The sequence below is a fragment of the Rousettus aegyptiacus genome, unplaced genomic scaffold (genome assembly GCF_014176215.1).
Source record: "Rousettus aegyptiacus isolate mRouAeg1 unplaced genomic scaffold, mRouAeg1.p scaffold_m13_p_17, whole genome shotgun sequence".
In the NCBI taxonomy this organism is placed as follows: domain Eukaryota; kingdom Metazoa; phylum Chordata; class Mammalia; order Chiroptera; family Pteropodidae; genus Rousettus; species Rousettus aegyptiacus.
Genome location: NW_023416292.1, coordinates 9,939,755 through 9,964,192, shown reverse-complemented (window position 1 = coordinate 9,964,192; position 24,438 = coordinate 9,939,755). Strand labels below are relative to the sequence as shown.

The 24,438-nt window shown below is 43.1% G+C and overlaps 1 protein-coding gene across 8 annotated transcripts in view; it reads right to left on the bottom strand.

Annotated features, from left to right (window-relative positions):
- Window positions 1-23,987, bottom strand: part of PROX1 (prospero homeobox 1) — a 53,030-nt gene extending 29,043 nt beyond the window's left edge. For 2 of the 8 annotated variants that reach the window (XM_016166476.2, XM_016166484.2), the window contains exons 1-4: window positions 19,507-19,573; window positions 19,271-19,376; window positions 9,667-11,458; window positions 2,500-2,607 (exon numbers count right to left, since the gene is read on the bottom strand). In XM_016166476.2, coding sequence (XP_016021962.1) covers window positions 2,500-2,607; window positions 9,667-11,391 — 1,833 coding nt within the window. In that variant the 5' untranslated portion in view covers window positions 11,392-11,458; window positions 19,271-19,376; window positions 19,507-19,573. Of the gene's footprint in view, window positions 1-2,499; window positions 2,608-9,666; window positions 11,459-17,981; window positions 18,386-18,693; window positions 19,209-19,270; window positions 19,481-19,506; window positions 19,574-21,434; window positions 21,936-23,964 lie in introns of those variants that run through there. The other 6 variants (XM_016166478.2, XM_016166483.2, XM_016166480.2 and 3 more) reach the window with 6 other exon arrangements.
- Window positions 23,988-24,438: the final 451 nt, after the last annotated feature.

Genomic DNA, 24,438 nt, shown 5'->3' with positions numbered 1-24,438 from the left:
CGAAATAAGACTTTGGATTGTATATTCATATATATAGAAACATCTAGTTATCTGCAAATAAGTATCCACATTTATATATCTATATCTTGACATAGATATGTATACATATATATGCACATGCAATACACACACACACACACACACACGTGTGTGTGTGAGTATATTCATTGGCAATATTCAAATTCTGGATTTTCCTTAATATTAAAGAGATCCAGCAATGCTCTGCCATTGTTTTCTAGAAACTTTCTGGAACACCTTGCCTGGACTGTCCCTTCCATTTTTATATATGACTTTCTATTGTCATCAATGTAAGCTCAAGGAACACAAAAACATTTACTGCTAGCCAAAGAAAAAACATAATTAGGAAAGTTAAAATGTATACTTCATTCAAAAAAATTTAGAAATGACCTTCAATGATTTTCTGCCTTACTGTTTCCCCTCCATTAGAGTGGATAATTGGGAGTTAACCAGACTCATGTACACTTTAACTGCCTTCTCTTTCAGTATGTAGAGAGTATGGTAGGACTCTATAATCTGAATATTAGTGCTTTTTAAAATAAAATATTCACTCAGGTATTTAATTGTTATTTATATAGCATGAATGATTATTCGAAAAGTTGAATTACTGGATGTATTCTAAGGGTATGGGAACAATTTCTTGTGGGTTGACATTGCATAGTATCTATAAAGCTGCTGATCAAACATCTCCCCCACCCTTCCCCTTGCACACGCGCACACACACACACACACGCGCACGCAGAAAAGCACGAACGTTTCTGATATTTACATCTACTGTTAGGTAGTGTTGCTGGCTCAGAACGGCTGCTGCTCTCCACCCTCCAGGTGGCTGTGTTTCAATGGCAGGTAAGTGACCCCTATGCATGCAGTTTGTAAAGCTCTTTGGCCTTCTGGATGAAAGGTGCTATGTAAATATAAGGTATTGTCATTATTATATCACAACACTGCAAACCAGTGCATTGAAGAGTAAAGGAGGTCACGTGGCTACTCACTCCCATGGATACACACACACACACACACACACACACACACACACACACGTGTACACAATGCTGGGAGGATTCTCTGGAAGAACTCTGCCAGGTTCTACTGGGCTCTAGAAACTGGCTAGTCTTCAACCAGTTGACAAGGTCTCTATCATTGGTCTGTTTTAGTCCAAACTCTTTTCCTGGCCTACTGTGTCACACAGCTTTTTTTTTTTTTTTTTTTTTTTTTTTTTGTGCTTAATGATTCTACACCGGCCATGTAAGTTGCTGCCTTTCTCAGCATTCCTCATCCTGCCCAGTTTGTTGGCACTGAATGAGGAGAAAACATGCCTTCCACTTAAGGAGCCCAGCCAGGGAAGGAGAAAGATAAAAGGCTGAAGTTGATACACAATTCAAAGCAAACAGGAGGGAAAACAGAACTTTTCTTATAAGGCCAAATAAAACATCAGTGAAGGAAACTGAAATGAGTTGGCCCGCAAAAGGGGCCAACCAAGCGACGTGGGCATCGGGCACAAAACATTCTTCGTAGAAGAAGTAGTGGAGAAGCAAGCGTGTTTTGGCAGCTCGTGAGTTCTCAATGGCAGAACTAAGAACTTGTACATATGGGGGTGGGCAGGGGAGGGTGGGGGAGAAAGCTCCCAACTCTAATAAACTAATCTCGGCTAATGTAATGTTTAGCAAGATCCTTGGATAATGATACCACGCGTGTCATTATCATCATCAAAACCCAATCTATGTTTTAAAAAGTTACAGATGATTAACACAACATCAAGTTGATGCAAACAATTACTTAAAACGCTCGCACACACATACACACACACGCACGCACACACACAGAACCAGGAGGTCCCCATATTCTGTAGAATGAGGGAGGCTGCAGCTGTAGGGCCGACAGCTTTCATATCCTCATTTGAATAATGTGTCCTGAATCTGTCACTTTATTCATTCTCCTTATGCTCAGTGTACTCTACATCAACAACAAATTAAGTTGTAAATAAGAGACAATCATCACTTTTGTTTTTAAGCAGCTACTGCATAGAGAATTTCAATGTACGCTCCTTTTTCGACAGGGGGAAAAAGAGGTGCTAGAGTTTGCTTTCATAAGCACAAATATGGGGAAACTAACAGAAACAAAAACAGAAACAGTTTACTGTTGCTGAGGGGAGGAAAAAAAAAAAACACCCTCTAAAGCACATTCATTCAGTACCAGCTGAAATTTCTTCCAAGAAGTTACTAAGACATATAAAGACAGGCTAAGTTTCCCCGACTACACTGGAAACTCATGTGACTTGTTAATACCAGTCTCCTGGACTTAATACGCAAGGGACATCTTTGTTTGGCCTGGCAATAGACAAGAGAACAAGTACATTAAATCCATTACGACACAGGTGTATCGATGAACTGATTCCACACTCATCTCCATTAACTTCCAAGAGTAGAAATCACGAGGACATGCACAGAAATTGAAAAAAATAATAATACAAAATGTCCCTACCTTTACATCGGAGAAGTAGGTCTTCAGCATGTTGGAGCTGGGATAACGGGTATAAAAGAACATGAGTTTTGCTTTTTTCAAGTGATTGGGCGACAATCCTTCCTGCATGTAGGATGCAATTGGTTAAGGAAAACATTTCTTTCAGCACAAGGACAGACCACCTCCCCACCACCGGGAGTCTGGAGGCCCACCAGGCAGCCGTGGGAATTCTGGAGGGTAAATGGTATTGGCTGTGGAATCCACCACTAGCTTGCTGCCGTTTGCTCGAAATGCCCATCGTCTGTCAGAAATTGCCAAGTGTCCTGGTGAGGGTACACAATGTAGTTGCAGGACCTTGGCTAACTTTGTGGCGAGGGCGGCAAAACAGTGCCCCCGTCTGAGGTCCTTATGCTAGCTATACGTTCACTTGTTGCTAAGGAGACAAATGCACCCAACGTGCTACGCGACTCTTATCCTGAGAGTTTTTCCTTCTTCACAATGACAGTTCTGTTTATTCTTCTCTCCACATTCTGCAGTTTACATCAAATTATTATCCTAATGTACGTGAAAACATAAAATGCATTATTTTGAACACTGTCAGGCAAGCTTCGCATTTTACCTTTTAGTGCTAATCTAATGGAGCATCTTGACTCACTTTCTTCCTATCTTATTATTGTATCTTCTTAATTGTTTCCTTTTAAATAATAGCTAAAATTTGGGAGGGGTAGTTTTGGCACAGAGAGAACGTGGAGGGGGTGTCGCTTTTGTTAAAGCAACGATCCAAAAACCAAATACAATTTGCATCTCCCGGATTTATAGTTAACTCCTTGGAGAGTGGCGCGGTGGTTGGGGCTAACAAATCAATAACTGTGGGTTAGCAGATCAATAAATGGCCACTTACCCCAAATAAGAAGGCCTATTTATCTGGAAACATCATTACCTTTTAGATCTGTAAACAGCAGCAACTAAAACAGTTCCCAAGAGAATGTGAGACTAACCATAACAATCCAGGCTTCCTGATTCTCCCCCGGATTCTTGGCACTCTTCAGCAGACTCAGGCCTGGGATGGCTCTGGTCACATCTGTGCCGCAGCCTGGCCCTGCCATTTCCTCAGCAAATTAATGGCTTTATAATTTATCAGAAATGAAGATGCACGTGGAGAAAATCAATGTGGTCCCCCACAAGGTCAATTAAGGGTCCTTCCTAGAAGCTTCTCTAAGGATTTTCTCTTAAAAGAGAGTCTGAGAAAAATAAGGAAAAAATAAGGAGAAAAAGAAAATAAGGATGTGTGTGTGTGTGTTTGTGTGTGTATGTGTGCACACGCGCTTTCCTACCTAACAGATATCTCACACCTGATGGAAAAAAAGGTCAAATAAACACAGATATTTAGGAAACGTAGAAGTTCTCAAATGACCTGCACGGGGTACAGCGTGACCAATCTTAGAAAAGAGGGAAATCGGAAAGTTACTAGAGAAGCATAATCAAACTAATATTGATAAGCTCTTGACTGCTTATAACAGGGTATTTAACCAAATATGCCGCTGAGAAGGTGATTAGCATTCCCTCCAATATCATGCACATTTTTAAAAAGATCACCTTGGTTTGTAAATAGAAGAGTTAAATATTGAGGTGTTTTGTTGTTGTTGTTTTTTAATTCACGGAAAATAAACACTAAAGAAAGAAATTTCGATGTTATATCTGTAAGCCAAAGCAGCTTAACTGAACTTGTGTTTTTGTTTGAGATCCTTAATGATTACAAAGATGATAATTTATGACTGACATACTTTTTGTGCCAAGGAAAGAGCTGAAAGGCCCTCCAGTAACCTCCATTAGACAGATAGAGAAGACGAAAGGGGAGCAGTACACTTCAGGACCATCTGTCCAAATGGATAAGTGAAATAATAGTTGCAAGCTGTCTCCTATTGCCTCGTGATAAGAGTTTCAGGCAAGTCCAAACTTCGACAAACATTCTCAGATCTGAGTTCTAATCTTTTTTTTTTTTTTTCCCCACCTCAGATGGCTATATTAAAACCACCTCGAACATTTAATTACTGGCGGGGAAAAGTCCCAAATCTTTTAAAATTTGGTCTCATACAAAACAAATTGTTTTGTGGTGGTTCTCAGATGGTTTATAGAGCCACCAAAACTTCCTGAAGCTTTCAATACATTTAAATTGCGCTGAGATGGTTTAGTTCTTTTTATTTAAAAGACAAAGCAAATCATCCATCTTATTTTGATGGGGATTTAGAGGCTTTTTATTTCATGAAAAATTATTCTGATTCGAATTTCTCAAGTCTGTTTTTGCTTTAAAACGTTTCCTGTTGGTAATACTTGGAATCGATCAGCCGAAATGGAACACAGAATAAATCTTTATCTCTTGCTCATCGTGTAATTGAGATAAAATTCCCATAAAATATATGTTTCTAATAAACTATTAAAAATAGCTAATGAAACATTTAAAAGCCAACAGTTAGATAATCCTTTTTTTTCCTCCTCAAAATAAATCTGAACTGACCAATTGGTTAATTTCCCTTTTAAGTGCTTGTGCTGAAAAGCAACTGTTCTTCCAAGAAAGCACTAGCTGTTTCCAGGATACTTACACACGCACAATGACTCATGATGGAATAGATTCAGTAAACATACAGCTGTACTGAACACGAGCTAAGCTCCATTCAAGGCCAGGAAAGAAAATGAGCACAAATAAATATTAAGGAGGTAAAGGGGGGTGGGTGAGGGGGGGGATGGAACGCAAACAAGATCTGTCCAGGCAGCTCATGTGGCTTTGCCTCAATTCTCTTAGCCATAGCTTTGTGAAGACAGATGACATTCAATTCTATGTGTAATGCAAAATAGACAATAACTGCTGAAACTTGAGACAGCTGCCAGGTGTAAAAAAAAAAAAGAAAGAAAAAAAGAAAAAGAAAAAAGAAAAGAAAAAAAAGAAAAAAGAAAAAAAAAAGAAAAGATGATAAATCCATAAATTAATGAAAGACATCTGCTCGGGAATATAAAAGATCAGAGGAGTAGAGTACTACAGCTGAACGTAGCGGTGTTCAAACAACCTGAGAATCTCAGTGTTGTCTGTTTATCAAGCACAATATAACCTTACCTAAGCGGCAGCCGCGGGAGCAGCAGCAGAGGCAGCAAAAAGGCAAATGGGAGAATAATAGGTTGTGAAGGCTGGAGGCAGAAAATTCTTTTTTTTTTTTTTTCCCCAATTGAACTCTGCATTGTGGCTAGAGATTTTACAGGCTGCATTTCTAACCAAATGGACTGCTTACTTACATTTTCGAAACCACTTTTGAAACCCAAAGAATTTTAGCTTTCTCCTTGTGCCCTGATTTGCTGTTTCTGTGAGCCTTGCCCCCTAGAAAGCTGAAATGGAGAGAAAAGGTCTAAACCCGCTCATTTCACAAAAGGGACAGAGCAAGTTGTTGCTCCACTAAGAAGTTCAACAGAACTGGTGCAATGTGTATTTTATGGAAATAAAAAAAAAAAAATTTATTTCCTTCATAATGTGGGGGAGGGAGTAGGAGCCCAGAATCTTTTCATCTTTAATATACATGTTTCCTGTAGCTACTATAGCAAAAAGAATTACTATGGCCCCCACAAGATTTCCAAAAATGTAAAAGATCAACTTCTATAGCTTATTTCACATTTAGAAATTCGTTTTTAATCCACATTTTCCAGTTGAATTTTAGTTTCAAATTACTAAATAATTTTCCTTTCTAAATTTCAAGTATTTTTAATGTTCTCCCTAAAAGTTGAGTAGCGAAAGCTGGCTGTCTCAGAGAACAGGCTCGGTTTCTTCACCTGCACGTCTTAATGGCTTATAATCCTTTTGTGTTTAATTGGGTGCATGCAAATGTTTGAGGCCTAAACAAGGCTATTTTTCTTGAGATGCAAAGAGGGTGAATGACAAGGAACATTATGAAGACAAACAATTGGCTGGCTGTTTCTTTTGGAATTTGAATAAAACTTAATATTTGATTAAATAGATTCATTTGCAAAAATACTGAACATATATATATATATATATATATATATATATATATATATATATATATTTTATAACCAAGACTTGAGCTCTTGGAGCAGGTGTACTGACATTCAGTTTAACATGTACGTATTCACTATTTCCTTTCTACTAAAAGGGGTAATAAGGGAGCATGTTCTCTCACAGAGAGCATATATGCTTAATGCGTTGAACTTAAAATGGATTTATCTGATAAGCTGGTGTTCTCAATAGTACTTATCTTGGCTACTCTGTTCAGAGAAACATATGATGCCCTTTAGAGTGGGAAAGAATTGTTCCTTAAGAATTAAATTATTTATTATGATTTGGAAAAGCATCAACTAAAAATAAAAACATAATAATGACAATTCTAGTGGTACCACTTCATCTCATTTCTACTAATTTCTACTGATTTTTTTCTAAAAATAACTGTATAACAAGTTTGAATATAAGCTTGAATACCTAAAACTTAAGTGAGATATCACTCACTGTGATCCTCAGAGGTTTCTTTAAACAAAAAGCTTGAGAATTTTGCCTGAACACCATCAGGTAAACCAAGGGAAGAACCCATTGCCATACAAAGGTGGAGAGGAGAGAAAGGTGGATCTAGTTTCCCAACAAACACCTAGACCCTCACTGGCTTCAGAATTATGTAGACGATAGGAGAGGTTGCTTGCCTGTCTTCTTCCCAAGAAATAATATATCAATGAGAAAACTGGTTAAGTGTGACGTGGTAGAAAGGAAAAAAGAAACAGAATAGAAGGCTAGAAGGTGGAAAATGTAATCATTAATTGCAACAGGAAGTCCGAATTATTTAGCTACGTGAAAAGATAATTCCAGGTATAAGCAAGTAACAATTCTTACAAATACAGGTATTTCCAAACCACCACTGTTCAACAGAATCTTACATTGGTAGGAGAGAGAAGTTATTCATCTGAAGAAGCAGCAACTGTATTCTCTTTAAAGTCTTTAATACTTGGAGAAATAAAAGGAACTTCTTTCAATTCAAATCCTCAAAATTCCTCAGGGGATTTAGACAGGGTGAGACAATGAGCATGGCCAACACTTAAAGCAATCTAAAAGATTTTTTTCCTAGAAGATCCAACTTACTTAAACACACATATACACACACGCACACACACACGTGTGCGCACACACGCACATACCACAGGCATAATTATCTGGTTACAATGAAAAGTCTAATAAAAAAAAAAACCCATAAACTTGCATCTTGAGGTAAAGGGTTTAGTATTGACCTATAGGACTTTGGAATTCTGGTTTCAAATATTCACCAAAATGGGCATGCTCCTTTCCTTTGTGTGTGCAAAAGGAGGGAGGGAGAGGAAGAGGGAGGGGTGGGGAGAGAGAGAGAGAGAGAGAGAGATATGAAGAGAGAGAGAAAGGATCCACCATCACTAACTACTATTGGATTCGCAATGAAGTAAGGGATCTCTGAGGAGCAATGGGGTCTAGCCCTGGACAGTAGCCTGGTCTGAACCTCAGAAGATGCTCTCCCTGCAAAAGGTAAAAGAAAAAAAAATTCAAGCTATTGTGTCTTCATTGCCATCTCATCAACAGCAGCTATATTCCAATCATTTGACCAATGTTTATTGCCTGTTCGTAATGGTTAAGGCATGGTGCTCGGCACAGCTCTATTCCAGCGGATTAAATTTTAGATATTTGAAAAGTATAAGTTAAATCAGCAACCAAACCGAAACTCAATTTCTATTTCTTTATCTAAGTCTTCAACACCTTTCTCTTCCTTTCTCTTATGACCTGATTATATTCCTTCTCACCATGGAAAGAGACTCTGTGTTTACTGTCCAAGTGGGTCTCACACTAGTGGCTCCCATAAGCCTATCAGAAGTCTTTGCCAGTGTCCTAAATGTTGGCAGGAAGGATGACCTTTGCCACCTAGGAAAACACATTTCCACCAGAGCTGGGACTTTGCACTTACGTGGCAGCCTCTGGAGTGGGCTTAGATACTAAAATGTCAATTTCTAGTCATCAAGACGATTGCTCAAAGTTCTCAATTTAGCAATAGCCAACTTAATTGCTAAATTTTATATCCATCTGGCAATTTGTTAGAAAAGAAACGTGCCTCTACTTGCCCCCAAATGCTACTATTCTACTAAACCAAACCACCAATGACCATGAGATTTTAAAAAATTTACTGCAAAAACCAATTTACAAATTTTGCTAAATTTACAATTTTATATCAAAAAAAAATCGTCAGTTAAAAATAGCTAGAGTTCAGGACAGGTCTAATAAAAAATATAACTGGCATCTCTACATCAAAGTCAGGTTCAAAATGTAAAAGAGTCATAAAAAAGAGCCATTTTTTTTAAGTCGAATACAGCTGAGTTTTATATTTAATTGTGCTCTCTCGCTTTCCAAAATAATTTGCTTTGTGTACGTTAGGACAAAGGATTTCTGTGTATGGCTGAACAGAGGTTAATCATGCATGGAGGCAGCTGCACCAGGCCCAAAGAACAGACCTTGGGTGAACGAGAGACCGATGCCGTCTGAATAAATCAGTACCTGTGTATTTCCTTTAAAAAAACCGGGTCTCACTTCAAGATTAAAGAGAGAATCTAACTCCTCTCCCACATCCATCTTTGTCCCCTGTAGCCTCCCACCAGGACAGTGTTCTCCGTAAGATTGAATCAGGCCTTCTCTAAAAGGCCCAGAGGCCTGTAGATGCCTTAAAGGGAGAATTCTTCACACGGAAACTTAGGGATCTGAAACTGACTTCCCTCTTCGCTCCATCACAAAACTTGCCATCTTTTAAAAAATAGATCTGATAAAATTCAATATTACAATGAGATTTTTTTTCTCCCCATCTCTGAATCTACTCTTTAAAAATAAAGGCTAAGGAGATAATACAGGAAAAACGAGAGGAAAAAACTCTGCTGAAAAAGCACACATTAACTACCAGCTCTTCGAGGCAATTAACTTGTGAAAGTTGTAAAGATGTTGGTTTAGTGGAAAGGTTTTGTGCCATGAGAAGTGCCCCTCGAGTGGGATAAAAGCTTATTACTTTGAAAAATACGAAAGACTGCATTCTTAAGAAGATGCTAATCTACATTATGGTACACAGCGTGTAAACCTGACCCTTTGGGAGGCCTGTTTCGCTTTGACTTGTTTTCCTCGAGGGGAAAATCAAAGGATATTGCACTTCCCGAATAAGGTGAGATTTCGGACATGTCTTGAAGATCGCCACACTCGGACTTGATGAGCGACAAGGAGAGCCCTTCCGCGGTGCTGGGTGGGTGTGCTGGTGAACAAGGGTGGTGGCTCAGGTGGTGGGATGACATCTTGGTCCTCAGACTCGTCGTCTCCCTAGTTAAGTCTAAGGATTCAGGAGACGCTCTGTCTTTTCCCGAGAAGGAGCCAGAGGGAGCACCTAATGGACTCTGGAACGGGTAGGCCATCAAGGGAAGGGGGAAGGGGTGGCGGAAGGTGGACGTGGTGAAGCCCGCGGTGGCGGAGAGAGGCGACTGGTGCAGCGGCTGGTGGTGGCCGCCCGCGGGGGGGCCGGAGGCGGGCTGGTCGGATGAGTTTTTGCGGACCACCAGGGGCAGCGCTTCCGTCTGGTCTGTGGAACTGGGCATCTGCACGTTGCCAAAGGTGTCCAGGGGGTTCGGAATGATGACGTCACCAAAGCACTGCAGGCGTTGGTTGGCGGTGTGGAAGTTGTGGTTTTCCCCGTTGACTGCGAATCTGGCCTGGGGGATCTGGAGAGGCGGGAAGACCTGAGCAACCTGGCGGGAGGGTTTGGCCGCGAAGACTTTGACCACAGTGTCCACAACTTGCGACATGGCAGAGTTCAGTTCCTGTTTCAAGGTCTCGGCCAAATGTTTGCCTTCTGGTTGTAAGGAGTTTGGCCCGTGGTCTCTCTCTTTGTTGTTGCCTTCTCGCTTGGGCTTGTTTTCGGCCATTTCCTGCTCCCTGATCAGGGCTCGGGCTCGGTCGATGAACTGTCCCGGGTCGAGCTCGCACATCTCATTGTCTGACCTCCCCACCGAGTCCTGGGCCCTGGCATCCAGGAGCTCCGAGCGCATGCTGTCTTCAGACAGGTTACCATCTTCATCATTTTCAGAATCAGTGCTGTCATAGATTTGGTAGAACTTCTCCTGCAGCTGGCGCAGCTGTTTCTGCATGTCCTCCAGCTGCTGTTTCAGCTGTCGGCGCTCCTCTCGCTTCTGTTCTTTTCGGGCTGAAACCAGCTGCTGGAAACTCTGTTGCTGCTGCTGGGGCAGCTTTTGCTTGCGTTTGTTTTCTCTGTAACTTTCTCGGGGACTCACAGACTGCGGGGCCATCTCTCTTTCATTTTCATTGCCCCTTAACGCCACGCTGGGGGAATGGCTCATACCCCGAATTATATTCTCAACGCGGGCGCGCTTTGCTCTCAGGTGCTCATCACATAAGCGATCCATATCAAACTGGCTCATAGTAGGCCTGCCAAAAGGGGAAAGACACTCTGGGGGGCTGTCTCTTGAAGAGTTGCTGCATATATCCTCCTGATGTACTTCGGAGCCTGTACTGGAGAGACCGCTGGCTTGGAAACTGGGCTCCGTGCCACCATTTTTGTTCATGTTATTTTTCAACAGCTGGGAAATTATGGTTGCTCCTGGAAAAGGCATCATGGCATCTTCATACGAGTTCGCCCTCTTCAGCAGCTTGCGGAGTACGTTTGACTTCTCCCCATCTGCATGCTGCACCACTGAATACTCAACATCCTGCTCGGAACCTTGGGGATTCATGGCACTAAAAAACGTTGCTCTTGCCTTAGCAAAAAATGCAGATGCTGTCCCTACCGTCCTTTTCACTCCAATGTCAACTCTTCTCCTCTTGGTCTGCCGGCTTAAGAGGGCTGTGCTGTCATGGTCAGGCATCACTGGACAGTTATTGTGCCATCTTCAAAAGCTCGTCAGCTGGGCACAGCTCAAGAATCCCGGGACCCTGGCCAACAGAACAAAAGGGCTGATGAATCATTTTCTTTAAATTTCTCCAAATTTCCTGACCTCAATCCTGAATCAAATGCAAAATGCATAGGCTCTGGGATTTATGGCACATTACAATTATTGCAATTTATTATGCACTCTGCTTGAAATGAAACATTTTTAAATATTTCTGCTCCACTGGTTTAAGATGGATTAAGATTAAAAAAAAAAAAAAAAGCAAAAACTGCTTAAGCACCAGTAATATGATTCTCTTTCACAAATGCCTAAAATGATACTGTTTATCTTCAGAAGAAACAGTAGATTATAAGTACACAGCCTCTGACAACCGATTGATTAAATTTTGGGCATTGAGATTCACATTACAAAAGAAGATGAAAGTGGGCTATACTTAAGAAATAAGGTTAAATTTTGAGGCTGCGTGAAATCTGGATGAAAAACTCCATTTCTGCATTGAAATTCTTGTGATTTTAATGCTATAAAAGGAAAAAGACACTAAAACAAATGCAACTATTTAACACACACACTGTTACTAAATTTTAAAATATTTTCATCACATGTGAAACAAACATCCCCATCAGCATCTTTCAAACATAAATGGTCCATTTAACATTGAAATAAATGCACCAATACTCTTATTACAAGTCTGCTTATTTAGCATAGCTGTGTATTTTTGTTGGTAATATCACATTTAAAGATGGTATCTGTTACAGCTATATTTTAATGGAAGTATGAGAATGTAAATTTTCATGATGTCCTTTTGGTGACTTAAATTATTACAAAGTTGGACTCACTGCAAAAGGACATTGCCACATTTTAGAAATTAATAAATTTAGCTGGGCAAGGTTAAATACATCTTTAGGACTAGTTTTCTTCTGTTAAAATTGGCCAAAATGACACCTCACCTGCCTAGAGAAACTCTTTAATGTACATCATTTGTGAATTGTATTTCTTATGCCAAACTTAAGGGAAAAAAAAACACAAACAGGAAAAAAAGAGACTGAATGAAGATATATAAAGAAGAAAGAAAATAACATCACTCCAATATATGTGAGAAAGAGAAACACCCTCTCTGCCTATGAACTTCCATTGTTTCTTGGGAATACACTATAGAAAGAGAACATCCTTCCTTGCATTTTATAAAAGGCACTTGACATGTTTTGTGACTGATTAACTAGTGATGCTAACCCCAAATTTGGCATAAACATAAGATGTCACATCTTTTTGCTTACAATTAACATTTTATGAAGAAAATGAGACTTTTTTTTTTCAAACAGGGTTTATCTAATATTAAACTTCACGTTTGCTTAACAGAGCACATCTTCACAATAACAGGGTCTATTGCCAAAGGCGGCGTGCAGTGTTTGGAACAGCTCCCATCTCTTTCGGTTCACCTGTAAAAACATCTACGTGCTCCCTAGGACTGCATCTGTGGCTAGTTTTAAAGAATGACTATCCATGCAAATAGGCATAATTTCAGCATGAAAAAACCTGTAAAAAATCAAGAAAATGCTCAATGCTTAGATGGCAGTGTGTATTTATTTTAAGCGAGAAAGATTTCATCATGCAGTCCAGGAAGATACAACATTTTTAAAGAGCCTGTTTTAGAGTATCATGAGACATAAGCAGTATGATGTCTCTTTATACATTTTTTTTGTATGCTTGAAGATAAAATGTCCTGAATTTGGAATGGAAACAGATCTTAATAACTTCAATACTAGGTTCAAAATCGAATTCAGAATAATTGAGACCCCTCACACATTCATAATAAAATTGGTTTCAGAGTACAAAAATGCAATGACAAGTCTTTCACTAACCCATTAGAATTGATAAATCAGGTGTAGCTGTCAGGTGAGAGGGAAAAAAGGAAAGACTGAGATAAACAAGAAAAAAAGATAAATTATTTCAAAGCTCAGAAAGACTCGTGTATTTGGGAGGGAGGTCTTTTCTGCATGTATATCAGCTTTCCAAAAAGAGTTCACTGCCATTATTTTAAAACTCTACCTCTTTTTGTGTGCAAATCTTTTTCTCTTTAATATTACCTAAAAAGCACATGGATCTCCAATTGAAACACTGAACAAACTTTCTGCAGGATTTTTCTCCCCTTGTTCACCTTAACACCCAAACTGGATTTTCCTCCTCCCCATCCCTGCTCTGTATGGGGAGCACACCTCTGTAACAGAGGCTCAGAAACAACATGCTGGAATAAGAGACAAGCACAAGGTCATCCCCGGGCATCCTTCCTTTCCCAACTGCCATTTACCTCTTCATGAACTGCATTTCCTCTCATCTAGCCTAGGTATCAACAGCTGCATCCCTGCCTCATGCTGGAGCCAAGAGGAGGGCTACGCTCTTCCTAAGGTGAGAAGAAATGATGCTCTCCCCTTCAATGGAGACGAAGTGTTGAACAAGCTTATTGGGTCTTTTTAGAACAAAATATCCTGCAACTTCCTCCAAATTCACCAGACTAATCTGGTTTTTGCAATTCTCTCTCAACCGGTCAGTGTTTTTAGATTAAATAATGATTCGTTTCTGTTTGGGGCTAAGGGAATTTAATTACTTTTAGGTCTTGTTGTAAAACGTCCAGCTGAGACATAATAAATACGAGGAAACCGATGAGGAAAATAGGAAAAATTATGTCATCCAGCAAGACAAGGCATTATATTACTAGCCACGAATAAATATGTATTTCTCCATATAGCTTAGCCCTAAACTTAGAAATAAAGGTAGTAGTGCTTATAACCTATGAAGGCTATGAGCAAGATTAAATAACTAGAACTGGTTGGCACAGTACTTAGCTAGCACATTTCACAAACAAGATATATATGTAACTATATTCACTACATGAGAAAACACACTGTTAAATGACTATAATATAAATTAAATCACTTGAAAACATTTTCAAAGCATTGCTGTGATTCCCTAGTTCAGAATTTAGAGAATGCTCTGGAATGACTTTATCATTGATATCGTCCTCTTCATTAAGGTTTTTTTTTTTTAATTCCTTTATTTCTCAATATATGTACTAAGCCAGCATGTTCCATCTACAGTTGTTATTGATTCCTGTGTGTGGTACCTGCCGTCGACTCAGATCTGACTCCTGGCCACCCTTTGAATGAGTGACGTCCACAGTGCCCTGTCCTCAATAGTCCTGCTCAGCTCCTGCAGACTCCTGCCTCTGGCTTCTTTTATGGAGTCAACCCATCTTATATTTGGTCTTCCTCTTTTCCTGCTGCCTTCTGGTTTTCCCAGCATTACCATCTTCTGATATTTTAATTTTAACATTTTGAGTTTAACCAGGCAATATGAAACCTCTTGTTCAGCAGTCATATCAGCAAGTATTCTGAGAAATACTGATGTTAAATCTGAGCTCAAATGTATTATTGATCAGATACACGTACTCTACTCCTGTAAACTCCTCCTTAATGAATGTGAAGATCCGTAGAGAATATTTTTTAGTATTAAGTGTTTTGTCGCATCATTTGGCATTTACCTACATAAATGCTTTAACAATTCCTAGACAACTGACATCTTAGCATAGCAGATTCTTCCCAGGAAAAGATAATACAAGGACAAACATCCAGGTATAATCAAGTCAGATTGTAACTACTCTGAAAGGTTCTTCACTTAATTTGGAATTATCTATTCTGTTTAACATGATCCTAAGGACGCTGGTAACTTCATGTTAGTAGAAAAGAATTTTGAAGGGACACTCCAATTGAAGTAGAAAGTGGTAACATGCCTTTACTTTAATAAAGAACTTATTTTGGGGAGGGGGTGCAACTTTTATGCGTCTCTCTGGAGTCTAAATCCTGGACAAAGAAGTGTTTCAGGATGGTCATTATCCAGATAGTTCAGATAAATCTTTTATGAGACAGGAGGTGTGTAAGGCTGGTATGTTTTCCTATTTGGATTATTTGAAATATCTGTCTTTGTTGAGAAAATTGTTTGAAGAATTTCTTAAGCTTACACTTTACTTCTTTTAGAAAACAACCTTTAAGTGGGCCTCTCATGTACTTGAGTCAACATGGTTATGAAATTTCAAATGGAATATCACTAACAGACAGCATTTTAAATCAATCTGTAAATCAGTAATTCAAGGGGGTAAAAATCAGAGAATTTGATTTAGATAACTCCCCGCCCCCTTCCAAATCACTAAGCTGCCCCCCGCACTGTATTCAGAGGTCATTTTTTTGCTCATTAGCAACTTTTCCTTCAGAGGTGTTTCTGTCTACTATCAGGTTAAGAATGCCTTTGATGTTCATTGTGAAGAACTCACTTGACATAAGCTAATACTTCAATTAACTAAGATTGTATTGTCAAAATCTTATAGCAGATTTAAAATTTCCTTATCATGAGCGTTCTCAAATCATAATCATTTTATTTAAAATTCCTCCATCCTAACAAAAATTCCATACATTTTTCGCCAGCAAAACGAACATATAACATTTCCCAAGACGTGCCTAAAATATTCATTTCTACTTATTTAAAGAGTATTAATTCACCAAATGGTAAATTCGAGTGAGAAATAATCTCACGAAAAAACACGTTTTTCTCCTCGTGGAAATCTGAAATACTCTAAATGTCCTTTGAAGCTTTAGAATACACTAGTAAATAAGGTTTAAGAAATTCCTTCTGTAAATGTCCTTTCCAATTTATAAAGGTACTTGATTAGAATCCTATAACAACATATCATGTGCAATCCATCTTCATATTATAAAATCAGTAACATTTTATGCTTTCTTTTGTTAACCCTGAACCTAAATAATTCCTTATATTAGCAGTTGCAAATGCAAGACAATGTCTGAAATGATATAAGAAATTGGAGGGAAAAGGTCTATTTGCACTTTGAACAAATAAGGAGCTAGACTGACAGCTAGCTTAGGTTTTAAGGTTGCAAGTGCTACTTGTAGAGGAAAGATGTTAGGAAATGAATAAAGTGAGAACAAAGATGCATGTTAAGTATGCATGACTTTTTTTCCCACGAGGTGGTGATTAAACTAAACAGAATTCTGCATAATGGACACATAAAAATATGAGGAAGTTCCAAGCATGGATAACCCCTATTAAAAATAAAGCAAAAGAACATATCTGTATATGACATTTTAATTACAAAAGCACTTCGAAAGCATCCAAGAAAAGTATTAGAGGAAACTCTGATGTTGAAATCTAAAGAATAAATGACACATACTGTCTCGTTTTCATGAAAAAATGATCACCACTCAAGCAACACCACCAACCAGCAAAAACTATTCACCATCTAACCTAATTCTATGCAACTCAAGAAGTAACTTGTGTAAAAAAAAAAATTTTAAAGGTCAAGTTTTAAGAAGGCAGATATAGCGCTTACATTAATTCTCGACACCTTCCCTCACACATCAAGCCATAGCCCTTACCTTGGTGTGTATATAAAATTATCCACATTGTGTGTACAGACGAGTTAACCTAAAAACTCTCCTTTTTCTTCCTGACCTCATACAACCTATTTCGTTTTGAAAATACAAAGAAGTTTTTGCAAGAGACTCTTCATAGAACTGACTGCCCACATCTTGCATCGAATAGAAAAAGCACAGTTACCTCTCACGTACTTGAGATTTTCCTTCTCCATCAAAGTAATAACTAGGACATCTGGCACATGTCTGGTACAATGACAGGCTCATTCTACTTTATGAGAATATTTAACATATGACTTGAAAGAGTTTATGCACATACCTATTCTTTCTGGGCAGAGAGAAAGCACGCTAAAAAAGATAAGCTTTAACAACAGTAACACTTTCAAACTGACTTTGGTATTCTTGGCAGTTATACACACCATCCACGGCTGTCCAGAAAACACACACACACACACACACACACACACACACACACACACACACACACACGACAGCTCTCACCCCGCCTCCTCCAGCACAGACCTTGGAGATAGACATAAACTGGACGGAAGCAAAGAGAAAGTCAATCTCCCTCCACCTGCTGCCTGAAGTGGGGGTACTTTCAGCCGCCTGGCAGACAAGCGCCTGACACAGCCTCAGCAGCAGCCTGCTAACATCTTTAAGAAAAATAAACACATACCAACTTGACTCCCACCCCCAACCAAAGAACTCACATGGCAGGGCTCAAAACGTAACAACAGCCCATTCCCATTAGCCTAGACAATCCTATTAACCAGGGCAACCATAAATTCATAAACCTCTACAACCCTGGGGCATACATTGTGGTCTGGAACTGTACAGACACACACAGACACAGAGGAAACTTGCACCTGTCTTTCTTGACACAACACACCTGTCAGGCCCTGCTCATGCGCACTCTGCTAAAATAGACCTCTGCCTACCTAGTTTAGGCAAGGAATTATTATTATTTTTTTCTCAGGGAGGGTATAGGTGGGGGAAGAGGAGAGAGAGAGAGAGAGAGAGAGAGAGAGAGAGAGAGAGAGAGAGAGAGAGAGACTTCTAGCCTTGACTTTGCGAGAAGGCCATCCTGTGCTTGCTCTGTTTTTATAAGCTCAAGGAGACAACACAGACCTTCTTGGAAAGATTAAAACAAGCAGGTGAGCTCCCAGCCTTCCCCCAGGCGGAGCAGGGTTCTGGATTGCCAAGAGCAGGAGCAGGTTCACACTCCAACCAGTCTCCTTGGGCTATTTAAGACTATGGCCCAACCCCTCCTCCCAGTTCTTGTTCTGCGGGCCTGGAGGACGCTGAACTTCCAAAGAAGCTGAGAAGGGGCGGGAGACCTTCGACTCTCTCCAAATCTACTCCCCCTTTACCTCCCTTCTCCTCCCCATCCCTAATCCGCACTCTCCAGCAACGTTCACTTTGAGCAGGATGAATAATCGGCTGGCGCTCAAGAAGAACCAACAACTTGCTAAACAGGACTCGGGGTGATGTCTCCCCTCCAAAGCTCCCACCCCCCAGCAGCCCCCTTTCTGTCCGTTCAGGGAAGACGGCAGCTCTTGCCGCCCGCCCTCCGCACTATTCTTCCCGGTAACAATTACTCTCACCTCTCCTTCCCTCCCTCCCCGTCCTCCGCACCCGGGCAAAACTGTAGGTACCACCCCGACCAGGCAAGACCGCCGCAGCCGGACACCACAGCCTGCCAGCGACGACTGCGAGGGACTTGGCCTCGCGGCTCGGCTGCCCCTACCCCCACCGGACCGCGATCTTCCCGTCCCCCCGAGGCGCTGGGGCCCCAATGCCTTCACCGCTCGACCCCCGGAGGCTGCCGGTGCCGCCTCACCCGACTCAACTTGACCTGCCCCCTGGAGCTCAGCAAAGGGGCGCCGCGCTCGTTCCCCGGGACCATCTCTCCACCGCTCCAGCCGCGGTTTCAACATTTCGGCTTCGACAGCGTTTAGAGAGCAAAGTAGCAGAGCGCACCCCCCTCTCCCGTCCCTCTCCCCTCCTCCCTCCTCCCGGGCCCGCTGCCGGGGTTAAAAGAAGTGAAAGGTATGCAAATGACAGGCAAATCGGAAGAGCCCAGGAGAAAGGGAGCTATAATAAACTAGACAAAGAGAAAGGACGTGGGGACCAGCCTGGGAGTTTTAACTCGGGGAGATAAGGATGAGGCTTGGCGGAAAGCGGGGATCCAGACAAACAAAAAGCGACCCTGTCCCCCTCGCGGTCCCCTCTGCTGAGGAGAGAGGGCGAGAGAAAGGAGGAAAGGAAGCGAACGCCCCCGCACACCCCAGACACAGTACACAAAAGGTGACAAGATCAGCGACAAGTCCGGCGATATCAGCCTCCCCCCATCGCCACCGCCACCCCCAGCCACCAGCAGGAAAGAGAAAGAAATAAAAGCCAAGCGGATCACTTACTCTTAGGAACTGGGAGGAGCGGAGCGCTGAGTCCCACTGAGGCTCCGGCTCAGAAACTGTTTAGAGGCTATTTTATTATGATTCATGTAAATAACACCATTTTCTCCTGGGGGGGAAAAAAAATGTTTACACGGGTGTAAGTCCTGGGAGTCCCTTTTCTTCTCATTCAAGAACAAGCCGGTACAAGTGACTCTGGAAAAGGGGAGGCGACTGGCGAAGGGACAGGAGATACTTACGCGGTGCAGAGAGCAGGGGGGACCGAGCCTTTTTTTTTTTTTTTTTTTTTTTTCCTCCTGCCGGCAGAGAGAGGAAAACACGCGCGCGCTCACGCCCGGCGATATCTTGCGGGTGATGACTGATAATTGGACAAGGGACGGTGAGTCTGTGCGACAGCGAGCGAGCCGATCCGGGCGAGAGGGAGAGAGAGGGGAGAGAGAGAAGAGGGTGGGGAGGGGAGAGGAGAGAGAGAGGAGGAGAGCAGAGGAGCGGAGAGCAGAGCAGAGCAGAAAAGGGAGAGAAGAGGAGAAGGAAGGGCGCAGAGGGGAGCGGAGGAGCCGAGAGCGGGGAGCCGAGCGGGAGCGCGCGGACCCGGAGGAGCTGCTTCGCGCCGCGCCGCTCTGCCTGCTGCAATGGTGTATGATTTCAGAGCGCTCCCTCAGCTGAGGGCTGCGCTCCACAACAAGATTTACTTTAAGACACAGCTGAAGGAAACAGGAAGACTGCACGTCACAGTCTGACTGACGTACCCGGCCCCAGCACCCAATCGCGAGGCGCCTTCGGATTCAAGGGGGGATTGCGAGGCAAGAGAACTTGGGAGGAAAAAAAAAATATATGAAAGGGGTGGGGGTGAGGGGCTGGGAAAAGAGGAGGGGAGAGGGGCCCCGCGCTCCCCCTCCCTCGCCTCCATCCCCGGCCCCCACCCCGCCCCCACCCCCCGCCCTGCCACTGCTTCGGGGCCACCGGATCGCCGCGCCGAGGCCGAAGCGAGCCATCTGCGGGCACTGTGCAACGCGGGCGACTGCGCGAGCCGCGCTCCGCTCGGACTCGCTCTTCCAGGACGCGGCTCCTCTTTTTTTTTTTTTTTTTTTTTTAACCCCCCTTCATTTCCCAGACACAGCTGATCGAGTTCGCCCCGTGACCAAGAGAGTGAGCGCTTCTCGGACTCGGGTGAAGGAAGGCACGGAAAAGTACTCTGGAGAAAAAGTGGGAGTTTTTAGGGGTGGGGTGGTATAGCAGGACGGAGCGGGGATCCTCAAGTCATTCCACCTTTAAAATGGTCATAGGTAGTATCAAGATTATATGTCACCCTTGCTTTTTAAAGGGGAGGTGGACAGGAAAATACAGGTAGGTTTGGGATTAAAATCATAGGTGCCAAAAGTTTCACAGCCGCTCCGCTGAATCTCGTATTAGAAGACCAGCATTGACTGAGTCCCAGTCAACGTCCCGTCAAAATTATTAAGAAGAACACTTGCCCGTGGTTACCTCTGACAACTTTATTTGGATAGTAGATACAGCAGCCTTAAAGAAAATGTTAGCAAACATTACCTCGCGGTTACCTCTCACTCACTCACCCCAGAATAACCAGGGAAAGAGGTTTCGAACAGGAGTTACACAGTTTTGACGCCTGGTGACAAACTTTAAAATTCATTAGGTAAGGAACTGCAAACGCTTAAATTTCGGGTTTCAACGTAAAAGCATAGAAAATTCACTTTGTTTTGACTTTTCTTTGATGAAAAATAACGGGCAAGATTCCTATAGATAATGTGGCTCTTAAAGAGCTCCTCGGGGGTTTGCAAGTTACAAATGCAGAGGACGGAGCTTCCAGCCGCAGCCAGAAAAGATCTTTCTCCCGGCACAGTACACGGCTTTTAATGAAGCAACCGCGATTATGACCTAAAGGTCCTGTAAAAGCTGGGACTTGCAAGGGCTGCGAAGCAGATACATTCATACCTAGTCCATCAGAAACTCATGGGATTAGGTAGTATGGGGACAAGAATTTTTCGTGTGTTCCTCGAATTTAATCCGATCAAAGGTTGAATCATGTTGCGCTGTGACAACAGTGTTGATGTGTGTTACAGGGGCCGAATACTACCACCAGCTTCTGCAACACACACACACACACACACACACACACACACACACACCCCTTTCCTAGGGCATTTACCATTTCATCCTCAAATTCATCAAACTGTGAAGAAGTCTTCTCTTTGAATAAGAATAGCGATGATAATATGGCCACGTCTATATCCTGCAGGAAACTTTTGTCATGGGATCCAAACATTGAAAAGGAGAGAGAGAGAAAAAAAAAAAAAATCAAGCGGCCAGGTTAGGTGTCCCAGATAAGAAAAGAGACTTGCTTGAGCATCCGGAGCCTTCATTCTGAGTCTTCCTTCCCTTCAGCTGCCTGCAGATACTCCCTCCACCCCATTACTGAAAGAACAGACGCTAGCAAACAAACCACTCACACTTCCAGGGATCGGTTATTGTATCAAGTGTTCTAATCGAGATGTGACTATTTAGGCTGGGAACATAATCTATCAACATGCCCATTAGATGCAGGACGGAATAATGTTTCTATTGGTTGGGTCCTTTCGAGGTAAGCGGGTGTATTGAAGAGGGAAATTTGGGTTCTGTGAATAGATCAAGGCTACTTCCTTTCTTTTTTTTCCCGTCCTATTATTTTCTTGAAGTATCCCAGTTTGTACCTAGGTTAGAGCCAGCCCACACATAAACTGGTAGGAGTAAAGGATATATGCCCTCCACACCTTAAAACCATCTGCTCAGTTTGACATTTAAAAGGGAGGAGGGCAGGAAGGGGGAGGGAGAGGGGGGAGAAAGAAAGCGGAGAGAGAAAAGATTCAGACTCGAAGGAATGGCTCGAACTGTAGCCCACAAGTTTATGTCAATTGCACCTAGCGCTCAGATGCACGTTTTGCACACATTACGCTCGGTAACTGACTGCGGGAAAAGTTCCCTGCGAGCCCCAGTAAGTGCTTTATCACTCCCTGGGGAAGGCAGGCCCGAGTCGAAGTCGGGGTAACCCGGCTGGCAAACAAGGAAGCGCCCCCACCCCCAGCCCCGGCCGCGGAGGCTCGCGGCTCGCCACGCTCGGCGGCGGCAGTACGCAGCCGGCTTTAGGGCGCAGGAGCTGCGGGTTGAAATAGGAGCGCGCGCGGCTCTGGGCGAGCGAGCTCGGTCCGCAGCCCAGCTCCGAGAGCTGCGAACACCGGGCCCTGTTCTGTCTCCGACTGTCGGGGAGACGTACAGGCCAGGATCTTGGCAACCTCCGGCCAGAGCTGCAGCGCTCTCCCGGGTCTCACGCCGCTTTGGAGCAAGGCGTGAGGCCCGAGTCCCCTATCTCGGGCAACTCCCAGTTTGTTTTCTGATAGGGAAGAAGCGATCAGTCAGCCTGGAGACGACAAGTCGCCTAGATATTGGCTCCATCTCTGAAACCAGTGGCCAAGCTTACGGGTCAATCCCTTCCTCCAACCCACTGCCAACGCAACCCCCAAAAACTTAAAAGTTAACTCAAGTTCTGGCCCGTCGTCCAACAAACCCCATCGGTGCAGGCTGTGTTTGTTTATTTATCTTGAAAGGTGATCTGTGTATTCTTAGTCAAACTTGCAGTAATCACTTGTGCATCTGTTTCTGGGTTAAATGCACTTCGCCTTGCTATTTCCTCCGTGTGTCACACCCCGCCCCCCGCCCCCCCCCCCCCGGTCGTTCTTAAAGCTGTTAGACTGCATTCTAAGTAATTTAAAATCTTGCAAACCATCGTCATCAGGTCCTAAACAAACCAACTCTGGGAATTTCAACCAGATCCGATTGAGAGGCAAAGGTGGGCGTGGATTTCAGAAGGATGTAAGAGATCCTACCTGGACACGTATACAACACCAAGCACCACAACCACCAGCACCCTGAAGAGGGGAAGAGAAAGAAAGAAAAACCAAACCCAGGGTGCAGGCCGGCCTGCTTCAGGCTGTCTAGAGGCAGGCTGACCTCCATATTCTCTCTCTCTCTCTCTCTCTCTCTCTCTCTCTCTCTCCTCGCCCCCCCCCCGCCCCCCACCTCCGTGCCCAGTGTGACGCCAAGCCCAAACTGGATTTGTTCTGAATGTCTGAATGGGGAAAGAGTGAAATGCCACAAGATCAGTGGCAATAGCAGCTGTGGCATTTCTCTCCTGGGAACCCCACTGCTTAGAAGCCTCCCGAGTGATGTTTGTTTAACCAACAGCTTTGAAAGTAAACAGAAGCGAATCACTCCAAAGAAGTTGAAATATAACCCTTACAAGAATTTGGGGTCAGGGTGCTGGCAGAAAAAGTAATTTTTAAATATAATAAACCTCCCGCCCCAATAAGGGTGAACCACAATGCCTAAAGGAGCCTAGAACTGTCAGAAATATATCAATTCATCAAAAGGATTCATTACAATAAAGTGACCTCGAAGCTCACCCTTCCCCCCGCAAACATACGCCTGCGGGGAGAGGGGGTTGGTTGTCAGAAATTGAAGGGGCACACTACTACCCGATGTAATGGAAGTGAGCGAAAACAATCAAAAGGAGGTATGTTCCCTGTCCTGGAGTGGAAGAGGCTGGGAGCTTCGCGCCGCCAACCCTGGCTTTGCCTCAGGCACCGAACTTTCCAATATCAAGATATTAACAGATGGTGGTGAGCACATGGAGGGCTGTTACTTACATAATCCAGCCGCTCTGCCCAGCCGCGCGGAGCCCGGCGAGGCGCCCGCCAGGCCGTACGCGTGCCTTGCGAGGGGTGCTGTTGCCCCCCGAAATAACTTGCCCTTCTGCAACCCCACCCGGCTCTTTGAGGGATAGGATTTGGAGAGGTCGTGATCTCAGGGAGGAAAGAAACAAAAACAAAAAAACAAAACACCGCTCATCGATCTGGTTGTGCTTTATCGTCCTCAGTCCACTGTAGTGAAGAAGCTGGAGACCGGAGGGCAGAGGGGAGCGGAGGGGACGCTTTCGGGGAGAACGCGGCGTTCTCCCTCGGTAGCTGGAGCGGGGGGCGGGGGGGGGGAAATTTACGCAATTTACACCCCTCCCGCTTTGGCTCAAATTGCCCTATCTTTCGCTGCCACTGAAATACAAAGGCAAGCTCAGGCAGCCGCCGAGGGGGAGCGGGGTGAGTGAGGGTGTGAGTGCGCGGGGA